This window comes from Myxocyprinus asiaticus, chromosome 10, assembly GCF_019703515.2.
Source record: "Myxocyprinus asiaticus isolate MX2 ecotype Aquarium Trade chromosome 10, UBuf_Myxa_2, whole genome shotgun sequence".
Classification (NCBI taxonomy): Eukaryota; Metazoa; Chordata; class Actinopteri; order Cypriniformes; family Catostomidae; genus Myxocyprinus; species Myxocyprinus asiaticus.
The window spans coordinates 10,016,541-10,030,370 of record NC_059353.1 but is presented as its reverse complement, the minus strand read 5'-3'; the positions used below and the strand labels follow the sequence as shown (position 1 = coordinate 10,030,370).

The 13,830-nt window shown below is 37.1% G+C and overlaps 1 protein-coding gene across 1 annotated transcript in view; it reads left to right on the top strand.

Annotated features, from left to right (window-relative positions):
* Nucleotides 1-13,830, top strand: part of vwa8 (von Willebrand factor A domain containing 8) — a 166,877-nt gene that overhangs the window by 107,693 nt on the left and 45,354 nt on the right. The window contains exons 34-37 of the mRNA XM_051708491.1: nt 575-729; nt 847-1,039; nt 4,976-5,057; nt 5,287-5,491. Coding sequence (XP_051564451.1) covers nt 575-729; nt 847-1,039; nt 4,976-5,057; nt 5,287-5,491 — 635 coding nt within the window. The remainder of the gene's footprint in view (nt 1-574; nt 730-846; nt 1,040-4,975; nt 5,058-5,286; nt 5,492-13,830) is intronic.

The window sequence follows — 13,830 nt, the reverse complement described above, 5'->3', positions numbered from 1 at the left end:
AAAGTAGATTGAAACTTTGAAAAATGTGTGTCAAGGTCCCTGCATTGTACTGTGCTCTGCCCAACTATATTTGAACGCAAAAGCGAGGCATCTGTGAAAGGCTCCGTACTCATTGCCTGCTGGTTTGACGAGGCGCACTGCCTGTACAAGCCAGCTGAGGCTGCCCCTTGCTGAGTGCAGAATGCAAATACATCTAGGCTTATTTCAGAATTTAGGGGGTATGATTAATTGCGTAATTTTTTTAACGTGTTATTTTTCATAGAAGTAATCGCACTAAATTAACACGTTAAATTGACAGTCCTAAATTATGTCATTACAAAGCTGAGACTTTCTTTTTTACTTTAGTGCATAAAACTCAAAATGTGTTTCGGGGTCGAAGTGACTCAAAATGATGGAGCAGCTCACTTATGTCAACTCAACTCAAACAACTAAGAAATTGAAGCTTGAATTTTTTTAGGGTTTGAAACCATGCTGTAGTCTCATTCATTCATTCATTGATAGATTTGTCAATATTTATAATACATTTTTGAGTGATGTTGTGGACTGAAAAGCACAAATTTGTCCTGTGCTTCAGGGATGGAAGCCACTGCTCCTCAGGAGGTCTCAAGTGAGCAGCTGCCCAATGAGAACCTGAGTTCTGCCCTGGGACAGAAAATCGTCTCTCCCAACCGCATCATCTGCGACACAAACACCTATGCTAATGTTATTGTGGGCTTCCCTGATCTCATGGTGGGTAACAATTATGATATGTCAGTCATTCTTTCAGTACCCTGTAGTATCATGTGGCACATCTATAGGTAGACTTGAGTTTAATTCTGTAACATTTTTTGTATTGTTTCCCCACAGTCCCCAAATGAAGTGTACACCTTTAAGAGACAGTCACCCATAACAGAGGGGCGGGGACCTGATATGTTTTTTGGGTCAAGTAAACAAACAGGGCCTGCAAAGAGAGTTAACTGTGTCTGTCTATTAAGTGCCAATCAAGTGGTCCGAGCACTTCCCCCAACACAAGTACCGCTGTCTGATATTTACCCTAAAGGTAAAGCGTTGAAGCATTCATACTGTATATCTTATACAAATATACAGTGGCCTCAAAAAGTATTTGTACACTTACACCACACTTAAAAATGCGTGAATATTTGTATTACATAACAAAATATAAAAACAAGTACCATTTATTTTAAAGAAATATAGCACAAAAAGAAGTTGTTTAGGTTTCAAATGATAATAAGTATTTGGACACTTTCTGGTTATCAAACATTGTGATATATAGTTAGTCCATAGTTATTGTGATAACCTACACCTGTGGTTACTTTGCTAGGACAACTGTGTGAACTTGAGAGGAACTAACTTCACACTTTCACTAAAAAAATCCCCTTGACACCAGTTGGTTAGAGTCATTACAACAATGGCTAAGAAAAGTGTAAATCTGTGTCTCAAATGATGCACTATACACTACTTACAATATACACTATGCACACTGAAACAAATTTTCAGTACTATCCTCCTAAATGGAACACTTTTTTTACTATACAGAAGCATTCGCTGTTTCACAGCTGACGGAAGTAACGTTTCAAACTCACGCGATTGCACTTGTTAGCTTTAGCGCGTTAGCCGACCTCAGTTCAACACACTTGTATCTCAAACAATGTACATATTCACACAATGTGGGTTGATGGTAAAGTATTCAACTCACGTTTGTAAAGGGTTGTCTTCATTTAAGTTTTGCTAGTTGCTACATTCTTCATTATTTACAATTGTTTTGTCAGACCAGCAACATGGCCAGGTAACTCTGCCCCTTCCGCTAAGTACGGCAAGCTGCGACTACTGAGTGCAGGAAGTAGGGATGGGTAATACCACTTATTTTCTTTTCGATCCGATACTGATCATTTCAAATCCAATATCGTCTATACCGAGGGGTCATTCCTATGTTCCCAGGGTCCTATGTTCCCCAGATTTATATGGAATCTATACGGGTCCGTGATGGACGTTCGGCCGCGGGGGGGTGTGACCGTGGCTCCCCTGCCGGATGTACCGCCATCATCCGCTCTGGTACCACCAGGACTACCATCGACCCGAGTCTGAGGCCGATCCGACCTCGCTCGGCCAAGTTATGCATCAATACTGGTCCATGTTGGACCCTTTTTCATGTGTTCAGTATGTACCATATAAATCTGGGAAACAAAGGACCCTGGGAAAATAGATACGCTCCCGATACCGATACCAATACTGATACTTCCATTAAATTGATTTTTTTGCGATTTCTTGGGATAAAATGGGTAATTTAAAATAATATTTAGTCATAATTTAAGTCATTATTTGTATTTATTTTTTTACATTTGTGAGCCTAAACAGAAAATTATTAGACTTCTGTTTTGTTTACCCTTACAAAAAATAAGCATGGTTTCACTTCAGTACCTATAGTTTAACCATGGGATTTAGTTAAACCATAACTAAACCATAACCCCTCCACCACACACACACACACAAAAAACAATGGTTACTACAAAATTACTTTAGTAAAATCATGGTTAACTATTTTTTGTATTACTTATTAAAAACAATTACACACAACTATAAGAAATAAGAAATGTCACCTTTAGATATGTTGTTATTTTAGCGTGAATTTACTCCAGAAGCAGTGGTGTAGTAGTGTCTGAAGAGGTGGGCATACTGTGAATTTATGAAAGACCCCTCCCCCCCAATTTACATTTATATACAGTACAATACAGTAAAATGTGTGAGAAATTATTACTTTTTTCCATTTAAAATATATATATATATATATATATATATATATATATATATATATATATATATATGTACTTTTAATTATAGTCCCACATAAACTTACAAAATGTATATCAGGGTAAGTTTCTTGCTGGCATGGTGTAGTGTACACTACTAAGAACTATGGTATGGTAACTTGATGTTAAATAAGTATTTAAATTAATAGGTGTCATTAATGTTCCTTTTATTAGGCTGCAATGAAAATTGTTAATACTTTATTATTACTCTAACTAATAAACTAATTCATAATATGTAATAAATGTCCTAAATATTATTTAGCAAGGAAATACATTTACAGTGCAAATAGACCTTTCTCATAGACTGTGATGATGCGTAAATCTAGCAAACTTTTTACATGATAATTTTGGAATTAGAGTGTAAGTTTATAACATTATTCTTTGTTATATTACCCTGGAATTCATTTTAAAAAATGAATTACCACAGCTGTGAGGGGGTTTCTATTACAACTGCAAAGAGAGTGACAGTAAATTTGGCATCTTCTCCCATCTGACTTAATCCACCGCTCTCTATTTTTTTCCTCTCCTGGAAAGTAATTCAAATGTAATAGTGGACTTTTTCTTTTGCTCTTGGAGCAAATGGGTAAGTGAAAATATTATTTGCTGTGGTCTCCCATTCACTCCCATTCACTGCTGTTGAAGTTTACCCTGCAAACGTTTACTTCCGCGATCCAAAACCCGGAGTGTGAAAAAGGTAAATTCTGGTTACTTAGGGATGCTTGTGCATCAGACCCTGGAAATGTCCCGCCCTTTACTGAAACAGAAAATATTATTTGTTAGCAAATATCCAATCACGTCTGAAATGAACGTTCTGATTGGTGGATCAGCTTAGTCGGACTGTCTGTCAATTCACTCAACGGTGCTGCGGCATCAAGTTAGTAGATTGAAAAGTTCCGGGTCAAAAGACTACTCATTGTTCTGGCAGTCATACGTATCATCACTTATTTCAAATGGGCATGCGCAAAATCCTAAGAAAGATAGGTGGGCATATGGTGTATGCCTGCGTGGCCTAGACTACACTACTATCCAGAAGCTGTTTCTCTGATTTTCTTTCATTACCTCTACAAGGCACTGATCCCTCTTTTTTTTTTTAATGGTTTCTACCCTTTTCTCCCCAATTTGGAATGCCCAATTCCCAATGCGCTCTAGGTCCTCGTGGTGGCGTAGTGACTCGCCTCAATCCGGGTGGCGGAGGACAAATCTCAATTGCTTCCTCTTTGAGACCGTCAACCCGCGCATCTTATCACGTGGCTTGTTGAGCGCGTTACCGCGGAGACCTAGCACGTGTGGAGGCTCACGCTATTCTCCGGGGCATCCACGCACAGCTCACCACGCACCACACCGAGAGCGAGAACCACATTATAGCGACCAGGAGGAGGTTACCCCAATGTGACTCTACCCACCCTAGCAACCGGGCCAATTGGTTCCTTAGGATGCCTGACTGGTGTCACTCAGCACGCCCTGGATTCGAACTTGTGACTCCAGGTGTGGTAGTCAGCATCTTTACTTGCTGAGCTACCCAGGCCCCCCGGCACTGATCCCTCTTGTTTGAACGAGTCTTGTGATGGAGCAAGCGCTTGTCTGCTTGTGTCTTTCAGCATGCATGTTAAGATGAACGGAAGAAGAAATAGTTCCCATCCTGCACAAGTATTTTCTAATATAGCCTAATCCTTTTTATTTCACTTTGAAGCTTATGATTATTGTTCATGTTCATAGTAACCAAATATTGATATCCCTAGTTAAAAAAATAAATACATTTAGAATCAATATTTTTGTGTGAGGATCAATAGTTTTGATACAACATCAGTATCGGAAGTATCGATACTTTAGGATCAATCCGCCCATCCCTAGCAGGAAGTGTCCAACTTTCCTCACTCCATTTTGACGGAATAAGGAGTGCATCATCTGGCACTTCTTTTAGTTGTAATTTCAGAGTTAACATAGTACTCGCACTACTTACACTACAAAATGATGTAGAGTAGTGCAGAAGTGTGTGGTTTGGTGTCAGTTCTGATAAAAGTTCTATCATGAAAGCAGGAAATTCATACATTTTTAAGTGTGAGTTAAGTGTTCAAAATTTGTAAATGCTTTTGGGACCACTGTATGTGAAATATGTGAAATCATCAAACTCTTTAGTTATGATAATGGTTGTATGGATTCACCAACAGATATCACACCACCCATGGCCGCTGCTTACCTGGAAGTGACTGACCTGAATTCTAAGAAACTCAAATACATTCCGGTTCCAAGGTACAGCATCAGACTCTTTCATATAAAACTGCAGCTCTGCAGCTCCCTCTTCTGTTCAGTTGAATAGCTGATGGGGTTTGCTTTACCTAAGAGTGGTAGAGCTTTTAAAACATGTTGGACATTTCCCCAGTCTGTTTCATGTGTCATAAATGTGATATGAATTTTGGTGTAAGGGATTTGAAAATGTTCCACTGGGTCTGAGTAGTGTCTATTATACTGTTGTCCTCAGGAGCAGCTCCATGTCTCCCTATACTGTGTGGATCTCAAAGGTGTCAGACACAGATGTAGTGATGGCTCCTCTGGGCTCTGGTGGGGTGGTGACTGTGGACATGGGAGGTTACGTCAGGCTATGGGAAACAGGACTTGACAGCCTGCAGCGCTCTTTGATGGAGTGGAGGAACATGATTGGAGCGGAGGATGGCAGGCCTTTACAGGTACTGTAGGTGCTTTGAGACCATGTTAAGAACATGTCTGGGTAATATTTCACCTCCAAATCATAAGAAATGTAAAAAAAAAAAAATTTGTTTTTAAAGAAATGAAGCTTACTTTAGGACCATTAAGATTTTTTGCATTGTGACATTATTTGAAAGACAATGAAGAAAATTTTCCTTCTATTCTTACTATAATTCAAGAAAAAAAGAAAAGAAAAACAATCTCATATTTATTACTGTAATTGGGTATATATATATATATATATATATACACTGGCGGTACAGATTTTGCTGTTTCGGAAAGAAAATTGGTACTTTAATTCACCAAAGTGACATTCAGCTGCTCACAAAGTATAGTCAGTACATTACTGATGTAAAAAACAGCACCATCACTATTTGAAAAAAGTCATTTTTGATCAAATCTAGACAGGCCCCATTTCCAGCAGCCATCACTCCAACACCTTATCCTTGAGTAATCATGCTAAATTGCTAATTTGGTACTAGAAAATCACTTGCCATTATATCAAACACTGCTGAAAGCTATTTGGTTCGTTAAATGAAGCTTAACATTGTCTTTGTGTTTGTTTTTGAGTTGCCACATTATGCAATAGACTGGCATGTCTTAAGGTCGATATTAGGTCAAAAATGGCAAAAAAGAAACAGCTTTCTCTATAAACTCATCAGTCAATCATTGTTTTGAGTAATGAAGGATATACAATGTTTGAAACTGCCAAAAAACTGAAGATTTCATACAAAGGTGTACACTACAGTCTTCAAAGACAAAGGACAACTGGCTCTAACAAGGACAGAAAGAGATGTGGAAGGCCAGATGTACAACTAAACAAGAGGATAAGTACATCAGAGTCTCTAGTTTGAGAAATAGATGCCTCACATGTCCTCAGCTGACAGCTTCATTGAATTCTACCCGCTCAACAACAGTTTCATGTACAACAGTAAAGAGAAGACTCAGGGGTGCAGGCCTTATGGGAAGAATTGCAAAGAAAAAGCCACTTTTGAAACAGAAAAACAAAAAGAAAAGGTTAGAGTGGGCAAAGAAACACAGACATTGGACAACAGATAATTGGAAAAGAGTGTTATGGATCTTAAACCCATTAAGCTTTTGTGGGATCATCTAGACTGTAAGGTGCGTGAGAAGTGCCCGACAAGACAGTCACATCTATGACAGTAGCACTGTAGGAAGCGTGGGGTGAAATGTCTCCTGAGTATCTGGACACTCTGAGTTTTGATGAGAACTCTTTGAAGTAGTTTAAGAAGTTCTGAACATTTTTTCAAATTGTAATAGTAATTTTTCACATTATTAATGTCCTGACTGTACATTGTGATCAGTTGAATGCCACTTTGGTGAACAAAAGTACCAATTTCTTTCCATAATAGCAAAATCTGTACATTATTCCAAACTTTTGGCTGCCAGTGTATAGGCTATATATTTGTATACGTTATAATTTTTTATTATTAATTGAGTATTTGTAATAGAATTTTAAAATTGATTTATAATAAATCATTCTCATATCCATAATGCAGTCAAATATATTGGTTGATTTCACCTAAAAATGAAACGCTGTGGCTCTATGGGCCTTCCAGACCATAGTTCTGTTTGTTTGAGCATCCTGACTTCCCGACCCAGCAACATTGGCTCAAACAACGGTGTGAGTTTGGGGTGGGACTATCTGTTTTTACAACCAATGGAATCGGGCAGAATTTTCTAAAATCTGTTTGAAATTCATGATTATTTGAGCAATTCCGCTTGGTGACATTAGTGGTGCAGAAATGACACACTTCAGCTTTAATGGTGCTCTCAGTCATTTTTTCCTCATTAAAAAAGTTTAACTTCTTAAGACAGGAATTGTCATTTTGCAATGTATGTAGGAAATCATGAGCACTCACATTAAAATGAAGACTCCAGTCATATCGGTAACCTTATAAAAGCTGTTTTATTCTACATTGAGAGGGTCCGCACATAGGGGCTGCCATGTAAGAATCACATGATCAGCCGAATACTACTCACTTAATCTCAATAACCGTCCTGTTACTTGACACTTTCACTCATTGATTAAAGTAAACATGGCTGACTGTGAATACTAAATTTCTACAATGGCATCTGAAACTGAAAACTATTGATTTTAAATTATGCTGCATCCAAGCCACTAGGTGTCAGTGTAAGTCCAAGATGACACAAAGACGAAACTTACTGAGTGCACCTTTAAGGATTTTTACATCATTGTAGTACAGTATTTGTTGTATCTTTGCTGGTGTAAATTAAAAAATCATTGTATTACAGATTTTTTTTATTGTAATGCATTATAATATCACTATACTACAGTATTGAGGATCACCTTTGAGAATAATTGGAATTACATAAAAACCCATTACAGTTATGAGAAATTGGGGGGATAATGTGTTTAATTGTCATTAAAATACTGTCATAATGCAAAAAATTATTAAAGGCCCATATTAAATGTCCCAGTTTAGTCCTATTCAGATGAGATTAGTTTTCCAGATATAGGTCTGTTAAGTAATGGTTACTGTGGGTGTCTGGAATGTTTATTGTCAATTTGCACAGGATGTCTGTAAAAATTGCTGAGGTGGGCGTGTCTTCGTCATTTATGCGCTGTCGTGATGTCAAAACTGATTTCTCTGGCAACATTTTTTTTTTTAAATATTATCGTTATGGGTCATTTAGGAGATGCATATGCTAGGTTAGCTACTGCAGAATAAATCTTACCTTAAGTTGCCGCAAGCCTGCATTTCTTGGTGTTTTCATATTGCGTCTTCGGGCTCTGCACCTCCACATGATACTAGCACACTTCAGGTACAAGGTCAGTAAAAATAAATAAATAAATAGAGGTAGACCGATATATCGATTTTACCGATTAATCGGTGCCGATAGTTGCTTTTTGGAACTATCATTATAGGCAGAAATCATTGGTGATAGTTGCAGATAGTTTTTTCATCATTTTGTCATTTCAAAATAAGAGTCGCTGGTGTGTTTCAGACTTGTTTATACTTAAAAGTCCCGCGTTATGCACCGAATCTTAATTTTTTCTGGTTATTTTTGGGATTTTAGTTGAACAATAAACTGCATCTGGGATTTTATTTATTTAGGACTCTTTGTCTGTGCCCGTCATAGTAAACAAAAAAGAATACATTTTTTGACATTCTATAAATCAGTTTTAAAAATTATCGGCCAATTAATCGGATATCGGCCTTTCCCACCACCTTAGTTATCGGTATCGGCAAAATCCACTATCGGTCGACCTCTATAAATAAATAAAAACAGCATCCAAGGGCACCTCCATACTAAAAAAAAAAGTGTGGAAAAACCAGGAAAACTAATTTCTCACTGGAGAATGGGCAATATTTACCCTTGCACCAGTTTTCACAGAATTAGTATAACCTGGGATTATTTTGACCAGGTGTATTATAGAAGGTAAAAACGCCGTAACCTTTACCAGTGTGGGCAATCCAGGAAAAGTCAGTAAAAATTACTGATATGACAGATTCGCACAGTATTAACGGTTCACTCAGTAATTTTTGTCTTTGTGTCTTTTTGGACGTATACTGACATCTAGTGGCTTGGATGCAGCATAATTTAAAATCAATAGTTTTCAGTTTCAGATGTCATAGTAGAAATTTAGTATTCACAGTCAGCCATGATTACTTTAATCAATGAGTGAAAGTGTCAAATAACAGGACGGTTATTGAGATTAAGTGAGTAGTATTTGGCTGATCATGTGATTCTAACATGGCAGCCCCCATGTGCGGACCCTCTCCATGTAGAATAAACAGCTTTTATAAGGTTACTGATATGACTGGAGTCTTCATTTTAATGTGAGTGCTCATGATTTTATACATATTTTGCAAAATTACAATTCATGCCTTTAGGAGTTAAACTTTTTTAATGAGGAAAAAATTACTGTGCACCTTTAAAATTATTATATATATTTTTTAAAGAAGCTCTAGTTATTATTACATTACCCCAAATCCCCTTATAAAATGAATCCCATCAGAATACTGAAGGTCTTAATCCATATATAGGTCAAAAAAGTGTCAACACTGTTGTGATGTGACGCTATCAAAACATTGCTGTGTTTGTTTGAGCATCTGGACCAACCCAACACTGCAGCATTGACTCAGTTGCCTTAAATAAATGCGTTTTACATGCACATTACACTGTAATGTGTTTTATGATCTACTGAAACTAAATCATATACAGTATCTTACTTGCAAACACATTTTGGCCTATGGCAGTTTAAAACTTGCAGTTCTGTATCTTACCATGTGGTGGCAGGGTTACAACAGAAATGTGCTTGTGTTTACTCAAGTATCAAGTATCTGCAGTAATTTTGCCATTTACTGTCAGTGATCATACAATACACTTGAGACAAAATGTCTTTGAAGTTTAAATAGACGGATTGCAGCAGTCTGTTCTGTCCACATTTAGCTTTGAGATATTTTTGTTCTCAGAAGCTTGTTTGGAGATACTTGCTGCTAACGTTCAGCATTGTGAATAGGAGGCTCCTTCATGGCAGTGGTCCAGTGCTCCTCTCTGTGACTCACTATTAATCGCTGTAGTGATGTAAGCTGCTCAATATATTCTGTCACAAGGACATACTGTGGTGAGAGCTGACCTATAGCAGAGCTCTACTGTTCACAGGAGGAGAGTTCATATGAATACCCTCATTGCACAAAGGATGAGAGAATATTCATTCATTGCAAGAGATCTGTGCATTCTAACACTCTTATGTTCCTTTGAAACATGAGAACCATGTACATACATGTACTACCTTTTTAGATTGATATGCATGTACTTATAATGTACATTTGATAAATGTTATTAATAGGTTTCGATGAAATGACAAATGCTGCTATAGTTATCACTATTAAGCTCACACATGTCCTGTTCTCTGTAAGCAAGATGTAAACAAAGAGCCCCTTAACCAGGTCATTCCTCCCTCATTGGTTCTCTTTGAGCACATCTTACAGGCTCATAACACCAGCCTCCTTATTTTTACATCAAATATTTGCTCAAATGGCTTGCGCTCTCGTCTTTTCACTGGAGTTCTTTGTGTAGCATGTGTAAGTTCGTTCAGTTGAATATTACCCATGGGGTAGTTTGCTCAGTGTAGGCCCTACTGAAGGAGAGAGGTAGCTTTAAAAAAAACTACAAGAAAAGAAAAGCAGGACTAGAGCTCATACAATCTCAATACTAACACTGAGATGAAGGTTTATCAAGGAGCTCAAGACTGTGCTATCATGCTCTTGGTCTGGGGTTCCTTAACGGTTACAGACTGAACAAGAACAGCCCTCCACCCACCATTCAAGAAACAGTTCACCCAGAAATAAAAAATATTGTCTTCATTCACTCCAGTGGGTTAATTATATGATATAAGGAATTCTAAATGACATTTTTTGAGCGCAGCATAGTCTTCATCCAAAAATGATAATTTTCCCATTCCAAACTCATATCAATTTCTCCTGCGGATCACAAAGATATTTTAATGGATATATGATGTCTATTTGTCAATATAAAATGCAAGTTAATGGGGTCCAACACTTTCAAGCTCCAAAAAGGACATAAAGGTAATCCAGATGACTGAAGAGGTTTAATCCATGTCTTCTGAAGCGATCTAATCGGTTTTGAGTGAGAACAGACCAGTAATTTGAAGCTCAGCATGGTTTGAATCATGATCATGATTTGAAGCTCAATTACATGGACAGAGCTTCAAATCATGATTGTGCCTATAAGACTGCTAATGGGAAGATTTAAAGTGAAAAAGGAGTTACTTTTTGGTATCTAACCCAAAATGGATTGTGCCAGTTTAGAAGACATGGATGATAAGATAATTATCATTTTTGGGTGAACTATTCCTTTAAAGACCTTTTAAACAAAACTCAAGCTTATTTTAATTTTTTTGTTATACTGTATAGTAAAATAAATAGCCTATTTTTTATTTTAAAAATCATGTTCTTTTAAGACCGCCCCAACTTTTTGTTTTGTTTACCTCTGATACCCTCATGTCATTTTTACACCGTATTATTTTCCTCTCTGTGAAACACTGAATTAGATGTTTGGCATGATGTCTGAGCTTCTGTTTCCATATAATAAAAGTGAATGGTGATACTATAAAAAAAAAAAAAAAAAGCACCATAAAAGTATAATGCATTGTGTGAGAAACAAATCGAAATATAAGGCGTTATTCATTGATAATCTTCCTCTTCATCTGGGCTCACACATCTCATTTGCGCTAGTATTCAATTAAAAAATAGTGCATTTGGACATGTTACGCCAGGTTTGACATCATTGACACCACATGCCATTGATTCTCGTATTACGACATATTTGACATGTTACAGCAATATGACCTCTACTCTGAAGATTTGAGAAAACAGATGTTCGGACATTCTGCATATCATCTCATTTTATATTTCATGAAAGACAGACAGAATGAAGACAGAATTGTCTTTTTTGGGTGAACTTTCCCTTTCAATCTACTCACCACACACACACACACACACACACACACACACACACACACACACAAACAAACACACTTTCTCCACATCTTCACCTCTTCCCCCGCTCCACACCCACTCAGCCCCACAGTGCTGGCAGGCCATGTTGAAGCAGCTGTATTCTGGCTCTGCGGGTAAATCTGGAGTGGGATCCAGTGTGGGTTTAGTCAAGCAGGACATCCTGGATTAGAAGAGCAACACTGACCTTCACACATGTGCTAAGCCTGATTTTGTTTGCTGTTGCGCTCAGGGGCGTAGATTCCGGGGGGGTATTATTTATACCATGATCAATGGAAACATGTAAATGCTTCATGCTGTAAATGTAACTTACACATGAAAGTTTTCACCCTGTGGACTGGAAAATATTTGAAACTAGAGTATTATGGAATTAATTACCTCTACTGGATCAGTAGACTCTTAGGGGGAAATTCACTAAGAAGGAATTGCACCCTGTAAAAGCGCTGGTTATTTGTACATGTTGTTTAGCACCCAAGATTGCGGATAATTAGTCACTGAAGATATTGCACTGAAATATCAAATGCAAAAGTGGCACAACTTTTAAATTGAGACATTGGGAACACTGGGCATTACTAAAAATGACTTGTGCCCCCTGATAGCATCATTTCTCATAGTACTTTAATGTGGCTAAATGAAGGTCAGTCTGTCAAAAAGACCTCATCCACAAGACAATATCCTGATGTGGACTTATTGTCGTGAGAGGGTTTCACACTGAGAACCCCGCTACAAATAAATGAAACCTCAGTCACTCAGTGCACTCATTGTGTAATGGGAAACATCTCCCAAACTTTTTGAAAGAGTCTATTAAGACACAAAGACATACTGAGCTGTCAGTCATCCTACCCCAATGTCTAAGAAAAGCACATCACTTCTTTCCATAAGTAGATGCTCTGGAATAGAGCCAACTTCTGTTTTTTCCACTATTAGGTCAGAGATCTGGAATTTTGTTTTTGTCCCTGTACAATGTGTTAAATCCATAGACTATATACAGTATACACACACACGACTGTAGTGAAGCCATTTAAATATATCAATTTCAAAGTACTTTATTGGTTTGATTGCTTTACATACAATATTGCCATTTTATCAATACACAAAGAAAAAGTAACAGAAAAAATTAAACTCCAGTAATGGTTGTAAAAAAAAAAAATAAAAAAAAAAATACAATAAACATCAAGTAAACATTAAAGGTGAAGTGTGTAATATTTGTTGATGTTAAAATTATTTCTTCACTCCTAGTTTAATATGCTAAGACAACTATAAGTAAGCCATATATGTTGATTTTCCCAAAATGTGTAAACACTGGATCTGTATTTTAATCTAATTCCTCTGTTTGTTTAAACTTCCCAACCAGCCCGACAGAGCAACCTTGACACAACCAATGTCATGAGTTTGTGGCAGAACTATCTGTGTTTCCTACCAATGGAAGATGGGGAGAGTGTTTGAGAAACCTGTTTGAAAACAGTCATTGTATAAACAGATATTATAAACCTCAACTTTGATAAATATTACAAATACTCTCATATTCCACTGAACAGACAACTCTTGAGGATTGCAATCAAAGTAGCTATTGGTTTCTGCAGGAGTGTAGTTTGAATATGAATCAACAGATGCATAACTATTCTTTCCCAGTAGCACTTGCATTTGCACAGTGGCAAGAAAAAGTATGTAAATCCTTTTTAAATGCCTGCATTTATGTATAAATTTGTCTTAAAATCTGGTTTGATCTTCATCTAATTTACAATAATAAAGAAACACAATCTGTTTTAACTAATAACACACAAATTATT